At 42.0% G+C, this 17,244-nt stretch overlaps 1 protein-coding gene across 1 annotated transcript; it reads right to left on the bottom strand.

The window, feature by feature from the left end:
* Positions 1-254: 254 nt before the first annotated feature.
* On the bottom strand, positions 255-2,265 carry LOC131218654 (uncharacterized). Its single transcript, XM_058213326.1, has 4 exons — positions 1,591-2,265; positions 1,325-1,456; positions 1,038-1,211; positions 255-614 (listed from the first exon to the last, which is right to left on the bottom strand). Exons 1-4 carry the CDS (start codon positions 1,597-1,599, stop codon positions 426-428), a joined length of 504 nt encoding a protein of 167 aa, XP_058069309.1. The 5' UTR covers positions 1,600-2,265; the 3' UTR covers positions 255-425.
* Between the last annotated feature and the right edge of the window lie 14,979 nt (positions 2,266-17,244).

Raw genomic sequence — 17,244 nt, 5'->3', positions numbered from 1 at the left:
AGACCACCCATTCATTTTCATGATCAAAGAAGAGATTAGTGGGGTAGTGCTGTTCATTGTGAGTGTGCTGTAATTATCCATTTCTTAAACACACACACACACACACACACACACACACACACACACACACACAAAGACACAGAGAAGCCACAAAGCAGGAGACATTCTCTCTCGCTGCAGCGCTACAAAAGCTAAGAAAAGGGAACAAGAGAAGGCAAGCCACACGAGCCAAGGATGACCAAAATCCCCCCTTCAACATCTCCATTGAAATTGAAAATGAGTGGCCGCTGAATTCTAGTCTTGCTAGCACCCTTCTAACAATCTTAGACATGATTTTCCTCCTCACAGCAACACCACTGTGTCATACATCATGTTGTTCCCCTTCCAAATCCCATATGAATCCCGAAGAAAACACAAGTCATCGACTAACATACCAAGCATTCCTTATGAGTCGGGTCTTGACGGAAGGCTTTTCCCAGCTTAGAAGTTGTATCTGAGCCGGGGATGGTTAGCAAGTTGCCATTATCAGACATGTAGAAATAATTGTAGTTGATTCTAGTAACCAAGTCTGCCAAATGAGGGAAGTGCCCCACATTGAGCTTGAATGATAGTACCTACATATATTCACAATAAAAACCAGTTATCTAATGGTGTGATATGAGCCAGTAAACACTGTCCAATTGTCACACATGACCATAGCTCCTGCCTCTTGACCATCCAATTGATGGCCCGTAAGCCAAAGATCACACCGACTGAATGATCCTAACCATTTGATCCATGGACCTTCTGCCATAAACTCTCCTTACCGTCCAAAAACAGGCCATTAACTAGATAGGGAGGACCTTCCAGGAGGTAGCCCACAATTGGATGGTCCAGATAGATTGGCATGGACACCAGTTGTAGGTAGAGATGGGTCTGAATCTGATTTCTGTATGAATGCGTGTAAATATGTATGCATTGATTGTATGCATATTGAGTACCGCATGCACTGAAACAGATAACGAATACAGGAAAGATGATAAGGGATAGATGAATACTCTGAGTAGAAAGGAGATGCAATCGTCGAACTGTTTCTCGATCCGATCCACTTCCATTTCACATCTCGTCTTGATAGCAGGAACAGCACCACCACTGCACAGCGTCTGCTGTATGGAGTAGAAATCAAGAGCCAACCCAAGAATGCTCTTGATCCGGCTTGCAATCAATGCCCACTGCAAATAGACGACAAACGTCACTTTACATCTTTTCGCACTTCAATCACATCAACAATGGAAACAAAAACTCAAAACAATCCAAATGCCTATTAGCAGTAAAAGACAATTACCAACTTATCAGGAGCCACGAAGCACTGCCGTTGGATAGACAAGACGTAGGCCTCGAGCACTTCTATGACTTCATCAAGAGAGCCTGCAGATGCCATACCTTTGCAGAGTTCAAGCCATGCACTGTGGAACACCTGCTTATTTTATTGTGATCAGCTCAGCTACAAAGAATTCCAATTCTACTTTTGATATGATTTGAGAGGTGAAAATCTTTCAAAAAATTTAAAAAAAATAAAAAAGAGTTGAGACGCGAAATGTTTACATTTACCCTATCCATGACATACTGATGGAATGCATCCACAAAATGGAGAAGCTTCTGCTTAACCAGCAAGCGATGCTTATGGTTGATCCTTGTGGTCCCTCCACCCTGAGAAGGCACAGAACATGCAGTTTCAGGTACTATATGGATCGGCTAGTGAGAAATTGCATGGTGCGGGTGCAAAACACATGCACCCCTTGAAATTGTGTAATTTTCAAGTCGTTTAAGATGTGGACCCTGCTCATTGGCTAAAAAATAAGCAAGGCTGGAAATCATGCAGGCATTGGTCTCACGTGTATTGTCTTGAAGTGTGTGCCTACTCAAGTACCTTGTTTGAGTATTTCATCAAATTACTGAAATTCCAAGCGGTCATTCACACATCCTCAAGGGAAAGGAGAGCGGTGAAAAAGGGGGAGAGAAAATTGGAATGAGCTGGGGAGAGGAGTGCCACATAAACAGCCCTCTGTCTGAACGTTCAATATGAGGCATTCGTTACTAAATCTTGCTCCAGAGTTTTTTTTTTTTTGAAATTATTTGCAGAGGAAATTTAAACCGTGACCGAAGTTAGGAAGTCGACTGCAGCATATTCAAAAGAATTATCGGGTCATGACGCATCAAAACGTGAATAGAGTTCTGATGCACCTGTTCTATATGAGTTGGGCCGATGGTTTCACGATCCAGGCCATTCATTTGACTGGCCCATGTTGGTGTGGGATGCCTAGAAAACCTTCCAGAATGGAAAAAACGACAAATTAACAGTTGAAAGAAAATACAGAATCGGCCTGGAATAAAGGCCAAAGATTGGATCTCTAGTGACTACTCACTGGGGCCATCAGGTCGATGTCTGGAGTCTGGACCGCCAAACCAATGGCCCACTTCTACGGGATCGGCACATCAGGGCATTAATTACATCTTGATGCATCGGGACCTAATAATTATTCTCCTTATTGCATGGTCTTTTTTTAGGTGATTAGTTCTCCTTGGGCTTGCCTTAGAGTACTTTTCTGGGTGGCTAGTTCTCCTTGGACGACCTCGTTGAATGGTCTTTTTCGATTAGTTAGTTCTCCTTGGGTGTACCTTTGAGTACTTTTCCGGGTGGCTAGTTTTCCTTGGGCGACCTCGTTACATAGTCTTTTCCGGGTGACTAGTTCTTCTTGGGCATACCTTTGAGTACTTTTCCAAGTAGCTAGTTCTCCTTAGACGACTTTCTATCAACTGGATGTGCATCCCCAAGTCTGTGAGCATATGCATGCATCCATGCATTTAAATAAGATTATCTTGTGTGATTTATTTAATAAATGCGTATATGATAAATTTATCTGATTTCCATGATAATCATTGTGTAATATTTGTTATACACTGTTCCTAATAACTATGCTTAATTATCTTTATGATATGATAAATCTTGAGGGCTATACCTCTCTGGATAGCCATTGACGCTATCAAACCCTACACTGTGCATGAGACGCAGATGACGCGCATGCTAGTATTCATATGGAATAGGAGGAGCTAGATGATGCGAATCTCTATTCCTTATTTCATTTATATTTAATTTACACTGTTATGTATCTTAAAAACTTAAGACATTGATTTGTATAAGTTTTTGGATAATCACTTGAAATCTTTGTAATGTATATTTGGACTCCCTCTTATACTTGATTTAATTATATTCCGCTAGTTTACTAACTCTGATAAAGTAAAAAAATGTATGTGAAATTTGAGTTACAATTAAAGGTTAATGCTCGGGTTTTTGGAACACGAGTAATGTACTCGGGTTTCAGGAATCGGAGTGTTACAAGATGGTATCAGAGAGAGTCTAGACAAACCTTGCCTTTGGGAAACAAACTTATATAGACCTTAAATGTCTTAAGTTAGGCATTTAGAATAACAAACTTCAACCTAAGTGAATTTCCCCCTAACTTAGAAAAGTTTGAGTGTGTAGAGACTCGAACATAAGTCTCTATTATGAACTATCAGGGAAATTGTCTGGACTCAGAAACCAAACCTAAGTCCCCCTAGGAAACTATTAGGAAAGTCATTTAAATTTATTTAGAATTCCCTTAGAGTTAGGGAAAATTGTGAGCACAGAGACGCAAAATTTTAGGCTCCTTTGAAATTCCTAGATTTAGCTATTTAAATTTTAGAAACTAAATTTAGATACCATGAGAGAATAAACAAACCACTACGGTGTATATTAGATCAACAAGAATATTCCTTAAATTAGATATCCAATGAACACTTGTAGAAATCTAGGATCTAAAATTTTCACATGATGTTCCTTTGTTGAAATATATTGTCACAACACTCAGTGAGTGGAACCAACTTAGGCATCGTAGGAAAATCTTAACCCATCACATTGTGCATTAGATCAAAGTTAAGCAGTCTCTTGACTCAGGGAAACATACTAGGAATTACAATTCAAATTCCAACACGTATCTCTAGTTAGAGATAATGTTCCTTACCAATTCTAGCACTTAAAGTAATTAGAGATAGGATTATAGAATGTTGAGTGAATTTTCAACCTTAGACTGGGCATACGGGGGGCAGGATTTGAAAAACTAGATGAATTTAACAAAATTTCAAATTTAGATTTCATGTAGAAATTCTAGTCCTGAAGTTTTTTAGGTAATGCGTTACATAACTTGAATGCACGATGAAAGAGCGAAGGTCATCTAGGTCTATTTCACATAGATGTCGTGTACTCCTATTGTAGAAATAGAAAATTTCATGATATCCCTCAGGAGTCGGAATTAATTAGGACCACAAACTGATGGAGTCATATTTTAAGCAAAGCATAGGCAGTTTGATCCAAATTCTATATCCTAGAAAATTTTCAATGATCTCAATGCCTTGATCAAGTAGAAGATAAAAAATTATCAGGATTAGGAAATGATACTGGCAATTCCACTGTTTTGTGCAAGCAGAGGATTGACGTATCGGGCTCAAACTTAGTACAACAATCAATTCGTGTTAGCCTAAACACTGAAAATAGAAAATCATATTGTACCTTTAGGATAACCTTACCACTTATACTGTAGTAATTGGGATGTGCACCATCGAATCTCGAGAGCAAGATTCTTCTTTAAGGGGGGTAAATTGTAACGACCCCAGTTCTGGTAGCTAGTGGTATATGGTTGTACACACAAACAACCTTTGTAGGAAAATAATGAATGCTTAAAATCACCATAAATTATATTATCATCATCCCTAATCATGGTAGAAGTACTAAATTTCAGGTACAGAATTCTTTTTAAGGGGGTAGATTGTAACACCCTGTGCTTTTGAGTACTCGGGTGTTACAAAATATAAGCCAATCCAACCCTTGGATTGTTTGAATGGTTAGGATGCCGGGAGTTAGTAATTAGACGTTCATGCGGTGTAACCCACTTAAAAGTTAAAATTTCTTTAAGATTTAGGTACATGACTTATAGAGATTACTCCATCGCAAGGAAGAACCTGTTTTGAAAGTAGGTCCTACCATTTTAACTTAAGGCAATAGTAATAATAATAAATAAATAAATAAATTACAATATGGAAAACGTTGTAATAACCACAATTCATAGAATAAGTGGTCCGACCATTTGAACGACTCCCAAGACAATTGAGATCCAAGCTAGAATTAATTTGACTACCGCATCAATATAAACCAGCAAAATAAGACAAAATCGCTTGGGGTGACCTGCCAAAGCTTCAAATCTGCCTCACTTTTATCCTAATACCTTAAAATGATTTATTAAAACATATAGATGGAGTGGATTAATCAAATACATCACAGTGGACCCCACAAAGTGAATGGTGTACACCAAGGGTAGTGCTCCCGCAGCACACGTCAACACGGTCAATCCGTGTTGACCTGATGAAAACCAAAAAAAGGAGAATTCTCTCATTCATTTTCCCGCCAACGACGAATTTGAAATCGGGCCCACCAATTGAGTTCGGAGCAGTGATCTGAACCGTTCATCATGTAATTCATGAAATTTTGATCAGATCCTAAAATTTATATAAATTTTTACCCATGTATGAGAGTACAACGTTGAGCACAAGGGTCCGACACACGCACAGGCATCCTAACGGGCAGCGTGCATTCAATCTAGGTTTGGCCCACTGTCTGGACTCATTATAGAAATCCAAACCGTTCATCTTATAGCTGGATCAACTCTGATCAAACCCATATAGTTCGGACTTCGGATCACATGTGGGTGCTCACAGGTGTGGCGTGCAGCACACTTCCGAAAATAGAAATCCGTTTTCCTTCTTAGCTGGCAGCCCATGTGCGAGATTCTCCTTCAATCGTAACCCTCAGTGCAAGTCAATCCTAGCCATCCATCCCTCTCCGCACTTTAGGCTTTCATCTCTTTACAAGAGTCGCTGCAACCTATAGTCTTGGAAGCCACCAAGAAATGGTGGTCATTCGTCCTAATGGTGGATCCCACAAGGTCTTTGAGACCCATCTGAACCATCCACAGGTATCGCACCACCGGTTTAGCCATCGAACAAAGATCCACCATTGGTGACTAGATCATCTTCCTCGTTAAGCTGAAGAAACCCATCATCTTGTAGTGGTCCTCTTTGTCTGATCCAAGCTCTCCATTAGGTGGCCCAGTGCCCCAGAAGTCGATCCATGCAGTCCGATCACAACCATGCTATTAGAATACAATAAAATCATCTCATATCTTGTTGGCTTATACAACTAAACCTAAAACTAATCTACCGATTAGTTGGATAGAAGCCTATAAAATAGGATTAGAAAAGCCTTATAAAAGGCTGCCTTTTAGGGCATCCTTTCCGAAAATGGAAAGGATAGAGAGAGAGGAAAGAAAGCGCCGCTTTTCCTGCCACATTGGGTTGGGTTGCGACTCGGAGTGAGTCATGCGTTCGGACTGAGTCTGGGCCGAGTCTAGGGCTCCTCCTGGTCATTCCAATAGAGAAAGATCAAAGAAAAGCAGGAAGAATGGAAGAAGGAAAAGAAGAAGGGAAGAAAACGTGAAAGAGAGAGGAGAAGCGTGGTCCAGGTTGCTGCCGAGTCAAGTAAATCCAACTCACAGTAATCGAGCCCAGCACTGCTTCTGGTCTCCTTAACAGAGCAAGAAAAGAGAGGGAGAAGAAGAAGATGGGGAAAAAGAAAACGAGAGAGAGAGAGAGAGAGGAGGGGGGGGGATCGAGTCAGGGTTGCCGCACCAGGTGACTCGGACCGGATCTGGTCGGGTTTTCCTCCGAGTCTGCTAGTCGGGCCAAGTCCAGGGAGCTGGCATATCGGTTGGGAAAGAAGAGACAAAGAAAGGAAGAAGAGAGAGATAGAATAGAAGAAAAGAAAGGAAGAGAGAGCCAGGGGCTACCGCGTCGGGTTGACTCGCCTGAGTCATTGGTCGAGTCAGACTGGGTTGAGTTGTGGGCTGAGTGCTGTTTGAGTCTGGTTCGCGATAGAGGTGCGGCTGGACATTCCAGTAAGGTAGGATGAAGAGGAAAAGAAAATGAAGAAGAAAGGAAGGGAATAATGAGTTGCCGAGTCAGATTCGGGTTGAGCTGAGTCAACTCAGTAACTGCTGAATCTGACCCATTCCTGGGGCATTACCCATCCAATAAACAAGGTTAGGAGTTGAGCTCAGGTTCAGTAGAATCGGCGTTTCAGCATACGGGCTTAGTTCGAATTCAGGCTACGTCGGGTTGTTACTGAGTTATCTCGGTGAGACCCAATGAGTTAGCCTCTAAAGGATATTTTGGGTCTGCCTCTGTCCACGTACGGGGCTGGACGTGCAGTAAGGAAACAACAAAGGGAGATGAAGGAAGGGAGGAAGAATGGTGAGTCGAGTTGACTCAACCGAGTCAACGCAGGTGAGCTGTTTTCATTCTCTTCATAAATCAGATTTTTTGTCATTAATTACTTTCATTATTAAAATCATTTAAAATAAGAGATTAATATCTATTACTATTGTCGAATATTATAATTGATGTTATAAATTTATATTAGATAGTTATACTAAGTAGTGTTATTATCATCATCAATTATAACCTCTACTACTCATTTTCATCCGTTGCACAGCTTAGATTTTAGAATTCCTAAAATGGCTAACCTTAAACGTAGGTTTGAGATCAAAACTTGAGGTTAGATCTTAACCATGGATGTGGATGGAACTTAGATCTAACCCATTCGATTTGGATTCATGCATTGGGGCATTCATGCCGCGACCATTTAATTTAAAGGTAAGGATCACCCTTCAAGCTTTTCTACATCTTGATAGTTAGCATAGCTCGTTTATTTCATCTCTTGCCTAATATAATACTCAGTGAAATTGATGGTTTCTATTTGAGTAATTCTTTATAATGTTTGATGGTTAGATTTATATTCAAATATGAACATGTGATAGGTCTCAAATATTCAACTGTATATGTGTAATTACTTTTGATAATGTGCTTGACTTGTTTTGCCACTTGCTGTTATTTAATGGTGTTTGTGGAAGTCCTTGATCTAGTGACCTTTCTGCCAAATAGATTAAATGGAATTTTCTTGTCGTGGACTTACCATCTTATGGATTATTTATGCATTTGTGGCTTTGATTGGTTATTTGCCCTCTGCGGCTTTGATAGGTTATTTGCCCGTTATGGCTTTGATTGGTTATTTGACTTATGCGGCTTTGATGAATTATTATTAAATAACCTTTTGATGGTAAGTTCCACTCGCCAAACTGTGATTGGCTACTAGTTGTGTAGGTCACTTTTAAACATCATATTTGTTAATCTCATGAGTCAGGGATGGTGGAATGAGACACTATGCCTGAGCAGTCAGCCTATGCTGGGTGACAAACTCCCCATAGTGACCTTTGTGCTTTCTTAAAATGATTGTTTGAAATTGGAATGATAATGGTTGGGCTAATCATGCATTTTCATGGCATATGGTCTTTTTCGAGTAGCTAGTTCTCCTTGGGCGTACCTTTGAGTACTTCTTCGGGTGACTAGTTCTCATTGGGCGACCTCCTTGCATGGTCTTTTCTGGGTTACTAGTTCTCGTTGGGCGTACTTTTGAGTACTTTTTCGGGTGGCTAGTTTTCCTTAGGCGACCTCGTTGAATGGTCTTTTTCAGGTAGCTAGTTCTCCTTGGACGTACCTTTAAGTACTTTTTCAGGTGGCTAGTTCTCATTGGGTGACCTCGTTGCATAGTCTTTTCTGGGTGACTAGTTCTCCTTGGGCGTACCTTTGAGTACTTTTCTGGGTGGCTAGTTCTCCTCGTGCTACTTTTTACCAGCTGGATATGCATCCCCAGGTCTGTGAGCATATGCATGCATCCATGCATTTAAACAAGATTATCTTATATAATTTATTTAATGAATGCGTATCTGATGAACCTTATCTGATTTTCATGATAATCATTGTGTAATATTTGTTACACATTGTTCCTAATAACTATGCTTAATTATCTTGATGATATGATAAATATTGGGGGTTATATGTTAAGGGTCAAATATTGCATATTAGACCTCAGTTATTGCATGGTTTTACGAACATGATAATGTCTAACGTTCTATTTTAATCCTGTTTGTATTGCAAGGTGCATTTAGGAGCTTGGATTGAAAAAGGGTACTTAAAGCATGGAGTTAACGCCTAGAAATCACCAAGGTAAGGGATAGACCCCAGGGGACTGAGATCGAAAAATGTACACACCAATATCCGAGAAAATCAAGTCATGATTGCGTCCAAAGGGGTTTGAAAGTAGTCCTGAATGCAAGATCACAGGGTTCTCACCATACATTTGGCTCAAAACTTTATATCTAGCCCGAGAACCCTAAATTAACTATACATGTCGAATTTCAGCCCTTGGATCCCTGTGGAAGTGGCCCAACGGTCAGATCAGCCCATGAATTATCGATCTGGGGCTCACCTGATATGTGGATATACTTCAATTTTGGTCTCAACCTGTCATGCCCCAAATCCGGAGATCGGATTCACAGGAATTCCGATCGCCAAATCTGGTGCCAACAGCTTCCGTAGTACCTCATTCTCGGCCCCCAATACCCATACACCAGATTTCGATCCTGGGATCCTACAAGAAGGATTTTCCAACGTACATTTATCTCGTAAGAAGCATAACCATAAGTTTACCCAAATCACAAAGGCAACATCATCATCACATATCAACTAATATAATCATTTGAATACAATATTGAAAGGGAAATACGTATATTTAAAATCAAAGCTCCAGAGGTCCGCTGCATTCTCCAAGCTTAACGCTACTGTAACCTAGTGTCACCTGCAAGAATCTATCGTGTATAAGCTTATAGAAAACTTAATGGGTGGTGAAAGTGTGTGCGCAAGGCAAGTGTCAAGTAAGAATATTAGAGTAAGCAGAAATACTGACAAGCCCATAAATCATACAATATCAGAATAATGCGAAACATGCTGATAGGCCCATAAATACCATCATCCTTATTCAGGCTATGCGATGCAAAAATATAACAAACCAATATCATATACTGAGTAAGCAATGTAGATCAACTATGCAAATGAGGAGTCATAAGGAGCTATATATATCAGATGCCAAGAATACAATGCAATATGCAATCCCTGATGAGTTCACAAATATCGTCAGCCATATCTAGGCTATGCAGAAACATAATAACTTAAAATGCCATATGCCGCAGATGTAATGCAATATGTGGTACGAATGGAATGAACATGCTGGAGTGTAAAGTTGGGGTGATAGTACATAGTATCACAGGCTACGGGGTCTACTACAAAGGACTTCTATCCAAACTAGTCTCATACCTAAATTTGGATAGTCAAACTCAAAGTGGTAAACTCCTGATCTCAGGTTAGTCACGCGCCTCAACCAAAATCCTAACCATTGCGAAGGTACATGTAACAAATAGTTGCGCACCACCAGCCCGAGTGGATAGTGACTGAATGAATGAATATGTAACTCCTGCTCAATAAGTCTACATATCAGTATGGTTCCTCTCTGGGATCATCACTGGGGTTTAGTACACTCCAAACTGGCTACCGCCCTTGCAGGCAGCGCAGCCCAACGAGTGAAAAAGACCTCACTACCCGCCTGCCAGCAGTATACCAATGCCTACCCGGCTCGTCAATAGCGGACCCATTTAGGAGCTGGTCAAACTCAGCCTAGCTTATAGCCCCCTCACTCGGGCGGATAAGGCCACACCCCCTCCCAACCGACCACGACACAGTGTGAGACGCGGCCTACTGGTATACGGCCCTCATGCGCTCATATATATCCACTCGGTTTCGATGTTGGGGCGTCCTCTGGTACCAAGAGGGTTTAGGAATTTTCACCCAAGGCCATTTATGGCAGCCCGATACTAATAACAAATTTTCGGTGTCCCATCTGACTATACACGTTATGCCTTTGGTGGCTACGACCTTGATGTCACTAGGGCGTACAGTAATCACAACATACAATGTAAGATGCATGAGTCATACAATCCAGTCATGCATCAATCATGCACATACTGTGCGCTCATGTGAGATAACCTCCGCCTATCAGGGAGTCTCATAACAACCTGCCCAATGACGTATGTAATGGTCAACCATATCTCATAACAAACATACAGATGATGCGTATGGGCATGTATCATGATGTTATACTATCACATACTCATAATCGGTATCAATAACCGACATCAATAATCGGCCTCGACAATGTGGACATTTAACCAATATTGCCCTTAATGAATGACCCACATAAAGCCTAACATATAGTGGACCCATGGCCTCACATAAGGACCTAATATACAACACAACGGGCCTCACTCAAGAGCTAAATACACATCACGATGGGCCTCTCACATGGGCCTCATATACATCACAATGGATTCCATCGCCTGGCCCTCAAATGCATCACAATGGGCCTCATCACATAGACCTCATATTCATCACTTAGGCCTTAAACACGGGCTACATATACATGACACAGGTCGAATACACACCACAATGAGCCTCAGCTTTGAGTTACATATACATCACATTGGGCCTCGACAATCGGCCTTGATATCTGACCTCGACAATCGGCCTATACAATCGGTCTCAACAATCGGAATCGGCAATCGGCCATAACAATCGGAATCGATCGATAATCGAAATCGACAATCGGTCACGATAATCAGCCTCAATCGCTAATTGGCAATCGACCACGACAATTGAAATCAATCGATAATCAGAATTGGCAATCGGCCACGATAATCGGAATCGATCAATAATCGGCCTCGATGATCGGAATCGGCCACAACAATCGGAATCGGCCTCGATAATTGGAATCGGCAATCAGCCACAAAAATCAGAATCGGCCTCTATAATTGGAATCGACAATCGACCATAACAATCGGAATCGGCCTCGATACTCTACCTCGACAATCAGAATCGGCCTATACAATCGGCCTCGACAAATTGGAATTGGCCTCGATACTTGACCTCGATAATCAGAATCGACCTATACAATCAGCCTCGACAAATCAGAATCGGCCTTGATACTCGACGTCGACAATCGGAATCGGCCTATACAATCGGCCTCGACAAATCAGAATCGGCCTCGATACTCAACCTCGACAATCAGAATCGGCTTATACATTCGGCCTCGACAATCGGAATCGACCTATACAATTGGCCTCAACAAATTAAAATTGGCCTCGATACTCGGCCTCGACAAATTAAAATCGGCCTCGATACTCGGCCTCGACAATTGGAATCGGCCTATACAATCGGCATCAACAATCGGAATCGGTCTATATAATCAGCCTCGACAAATTGGAATCAGACTATACAATCGGGCTCGACAAATCGGAATCAACCTTGATAATTGGAATTGGCCTTGACAATTGGCCGAACAAGGCCTAAAGGAAGGTCACAATGTAGACATTAAACCATCATTGCTTATTAATGTGGCCATTTAACCAACATTGCTCCCAAAGAGTGGCCCACATAGAGCAAAACATAAAATGGGCCCATGGCCTCACACAAGGACCTAATATACATCATAATGGGCCTCATACAAAGGCTACATATACATCACTATGGTCCACATCATATGGTCCTAATACACGTCACGGTGAGCCGCATCACATGGGCCTTGAATACATCACAAAGGGTGTCACTCACGGGCCTCATACACAACACGTGGGCCCTGCTCCTGGGCCGTAAATACACAACATGTGGGTCCTACACGTGAGTCTTGTATGCATCAAATGGGCCACGTATTTGGATCTCGAATACATCAAATGGGCCACGCGTCATGGGCCTAATACACATCACAATGGGCCGCACGATAAGGGCCTAATACACATCATAATGTCCCTCGTGTTCATCAAGTCGGGCCTCATCATATGGGCCTCATACATATCAAATGGGCCATATCACATGGACCGCACTAGTAGGCCTCATATACATCAAGTCGGCCACACCATCGCTAAAAATTGAATCCTATCGCAAGATCATCTGGACCATACTACAAATAGCAATGGTAATAATGATTGCCACAATTAAATACCAATGGGCCACCATAGTTTTTATTTTCCATCCAGTCTAGCGTAAGATTGCAAAGACCTAAATATAGAGGAAAAACAAATATCATATAGGTCCAGAACCTTAAAAAAAATCTCAAAGGTTTTCAATGGTGGGCGTTCATTTCACTGTTTTCTGCAGTGTGGTCCACTTGATATAGATCTGGCTTATTTTTAGTCTCAGGCCCAAGGACTAGCTCACCAAATGCATGGACGGTTTGGATAAAACACATGCGGCATGGTGGGTCCACGTCCAATCTGATGGACGGCTGCATATAGAATACATGGATCAAAAGGGGCCCACCGTCCCACCATATGGACGGTGTGGATAAGACCCATACATCACGTGTGGCCCCTCAAAATTGGATGGATGGTAAGGATATAGCACACGCATCATGGTGGGACCGTGCATGGCACGTTAGATGGATGAACGGTAGGGATACAACACACGCATCATGGTGGGGCTGCTCCAATGGATGGACGGTTTGGATGCAATGCACCCATTGGTGGTGGGGTGCTGACCGTCCAGCAGATGGATGGTCCTGAATCCACCAAATGGATGGACAGTGTGGATATAATCATACATCACGGTGGGTTCCACCTGTCGAGATTGCTAGACGGTGTGGATGAGACCCACACATATGGTGCGGCCCATCCATCACCGTCCAAAAATGGACGGCTGTAATGCAACACATTGCCAGCGGTGGGTCCCGGCGATCTGGTGTATAGTGTATTTGACCTCTGTGATATATATATATATATATATATATATATATATATATATATATATATATATATACTATATATATAATGCATATATGTATGCGTGGGTGTGTGAAACTATGTGGGTGGCAGCATCCAGCGTCCTTGGGCGCTGGACTGCCTGGATAAAGGAAGTACACCCCACTTGTGGGCCCCACATGGATGTTTTGGATGGCCCTACGAAATATGTCGGCCCCACGTCAGGTGGGCCACACTCTTGGATCAAGCTGATATTTGTGTTTTTCCTTCATTTGGGCCTGTCCAAATGGATTGCCATGTGGGCCACTCAATGGATGGCATGGATAAAATACATATTTCATGGTGGGCCACACACACACACACCATCCATACAAGAGAGAGAGAGAGAGAGAGAGAGAGAGAGAGAGGAACCCTGCCACTATGGGCCCATCTCTACATTGCATACATTAAGATGGGTCCCACATATGTGGGCCCTCAAATCACAAAATCAACAAGTAAAAGCACCTACCTTTGATCTCCTCTTCCTTCTTCCGCCTATAGCCTTTAGAGATCCAAGGGAACGATTTCAACAATCTATATGATCTTTGGATGATGGAGATGGGAGATAGAAAGTGGGCCACAAAAAGCTCTCTCCCATGGAGCTTGTTTGGACATGGGTTGCTCCCATGGGAGTTACTTGGAATGAGAGAGAAATGAGAGAGAGAGGAGTGGTGAGGTGGAGTGATGGGATGAGAGTGAGTGATGGAGTGATGGGAAGTGATGGATGGGTATACTTGTATAAGGGAAAGAGTTGACTTCAGGTAAGGTTGTGTAAGAGAGGGATGGGTTGGGTTGCTTGTACTTGATTGATGAATTGATGTGACTTTTCGTAGAGATTCTCTCGGAATTGCAGTGTGCAGTGTTTTCCTCAAACTGAACGTGGGCCCACATCTCCTGGCTCGAGTATCGTCTCGGCGTGCGAGAAACAGTGCCGGAACCGCGGCGACGGCGCGGTCGTATTGGTACAAGTCTTGGGTTGAGCTGACTCTGGAATACGGGATACGACTCAGGGTCGCGTTCAACTACCGATTACAGGTCGTGAGTCGCCAGAATTCGACCAGGAGGACCACAAAGGCCTATGGAACGGTATGGGCTAGGATATGAGTTTTACACAACCCATTAAATGAGGTGGCAAAACGGATGGACAGAGCAGATTTATCATCTACATCACAAGTGGACCCAACTGGCAGTGCCAGTGCACTTAACGTGCATTGGACCGGATCGCTCGGTCAAAGTCGGTTTGACCGACTTTCCAAAGCTGGGAGAGAATCTCTCTCTCTTTCTCTCTCTCTCTCTCTCTCTCTCCTCCTTTTGTCCGTTTGAGCGATCTTCCGCTGGGAAGATGTGTGGCCCACCTTCATCATCCGGACAGATGATCTAAGCCATTCAACGTGCTCGGGAGGCAAAATCGACCAAACCCATGCCAATCATGTGGACCCATGCACATGTACAAACTCACAAAGTCGTGTAAATATGCACTATGTCGGTTAGTAATGTGGCCCACCAAGAACTCAGATCTAATGCAAATCTTCAACAATGGCCTAAACCGACCCTACGGAGCTAATGGACGACTCTGATGAGATGGAAAATCACTGTAAGTGGGCCCCACTAACACCACCGACTCCAATATCGAACGGCGTCCGGACGCTACCCGATTTTTGCGGTCGTTGTATGACCATGGCAATGATCAGATGGCCGATCTGGATCGTCCATCGTTTAGGCCATCCAAATACGTCCCAGGGGACGTTCTTGCTTTGGAAAGAAAGCAAGGAAAGTGGGGCTATCTTGATTGTTTTCTTAACTGCGTAAACAACCTTGTGCATAAAGAGCTGCGTAAGCTTTCACCCATTGCCTATCGTGCGTGCGTAAAGACTCCGGCACCACCCTTGCTATGCAGAGTCGGTTCTCCACCGACCTTCCATTGCTATAAGAAGAGAGGGAGAGAGGGTGTGGAGATCAAATCATTCCTAAGACGTGAAGCGTGGACGTGTGGAAAGAGAGAGAAGTGGCCGGCAACACCATCATTCTTCCCTTGTTTTGTTTCTTTTCTTACATGTATTTCTTTAGTTTGATCATCACTATGATCAGCTAAACCTCTTAGCTAAGGCTAAGAGGTGAAGCTTGTAGCATGATGGGTAGTTTTCTACGACTTTAATTTATGTTTATGAACAGATTTTGATTCTAGTTTGATTATAAGAAATGCTTTTAGTTTTTAATGGTTTATTGTGACTTAAATTATAATAGATCTACGATAGCTTTGAGTATTTCCTTTTCATTATTTTGATTGTGAAGTTAGGAAGCCCTGTTGTTCACCATTGCCCCTTGGACATGGTTGGATGATGGAATCCTTCTTAACATTCATACATCTCTTAGATTGGATGTGGATTAGTTTAATTCTATTGTTTACTTTGTCTCATGGGCATGGTTTTGTGATGGAATCAATTCTAATTCTCATACCTTTCATCTCTTGAAAACTAGATCAAAAGAAGTTTAGATTGAGTTTTAATAGATTATCTTCCAACTGGATGAAGACGGGACTCTAAGTCCAGTTGAGTTCATGAATCAAGCGTAGATCTCCCCGATCTCTACAAGTAGATCTTTAGCACCCTAATTTCCCACCTTTAAATTTTACAAGTTTTAATTTAATCATTCACCATTATTCTCTTTAATCCTTCTGATTTAGATTTCATCTTATTCTAGTTCTAGTTTTAGTTACTTTCAGATTACGTACAAAGTTCAGTCCCTGTGGATTCGACCTCGGTCTTACCAAGATTATTACTACATCGCAACCCTATACTTGGGGTGTGAACATTATACCTCATTGGATAGCCATTGACGCTATCAAACCGTACTCAGTGTGCAGGAGATGCAGATGACGCACATGCTAGTGTTCATATGGAATAGAAGGACCCAGATGATCTTGCAACTCTCTATTATTGATTTCATTTGTATTTAATTTATACTGTTATGTATCTTAAAAACTTAAGACATTGATTTGTATAAGTTTTTGGATTACCACTTGAAATCTTGGTAATGTATATTTGGACTCCCTCTTATACTTGATTTAATTATATTCCACTAGTTTACTAACTCTGATAAAAAAAAAAAAATACACGTAAAATTTGAGTTATAGTTAAAGGTTAACACTCAGGTTTTTGGAACACGAGTAGTGTACTCGAGTTTTGGGAACCGGGGTGTTACAACTCAATTTCCAGTTTGCCTCGCTCAAGTTCATGTTAGCCTCGCTCAATTTTCAGTTTGCCTCACTCAATTTCGAGTTTGCCTCACTCAATTTCAAGTTTGTCTCGCTTAATTTCGAGTTTGCCTTGCTGAATTTCCAGCTCCGTAGATTCGGAGTAGTTATCCCTTTGGGACGTGT

Source organism: Magnolia sinica, chromosome 11, assembly GCF_029962835.1.
Source record: "Magnolia sinica isolate HGM2019 chromosome 11, MsV1, whole genome shotgun sequence".
Taxonomy (NCBI): Eukaryota; Viridiplantae; Streptophyta; class Magnoliopsida; order Magnoliales; family Magnoliaceae; genus Magnolia; species Magnolia sinica.
Note: the sequence above shows the minus strand (reverse complement) of the source record. Positions and strands in the feature narration are given on the sequence as shown.

Coding starts and splice junctions, on each gene's coding strand:
- LOC131218654 (XM_058213326.1), bottom strand. Junction 1,212..1,324: donor TCGTGGCTCCTGATAAGTTG/GTAATTGTCTTT, acceptor GTCTATTTGCAG/TGGGCATTGATTGCAAGCCG. Junction 615..1,037: donor GCATCTCCTTTCTACTCAGA/GTATTCATCTAT, acceptor GAATATATGTAG/GTACTATCATTCAAGCTCAA.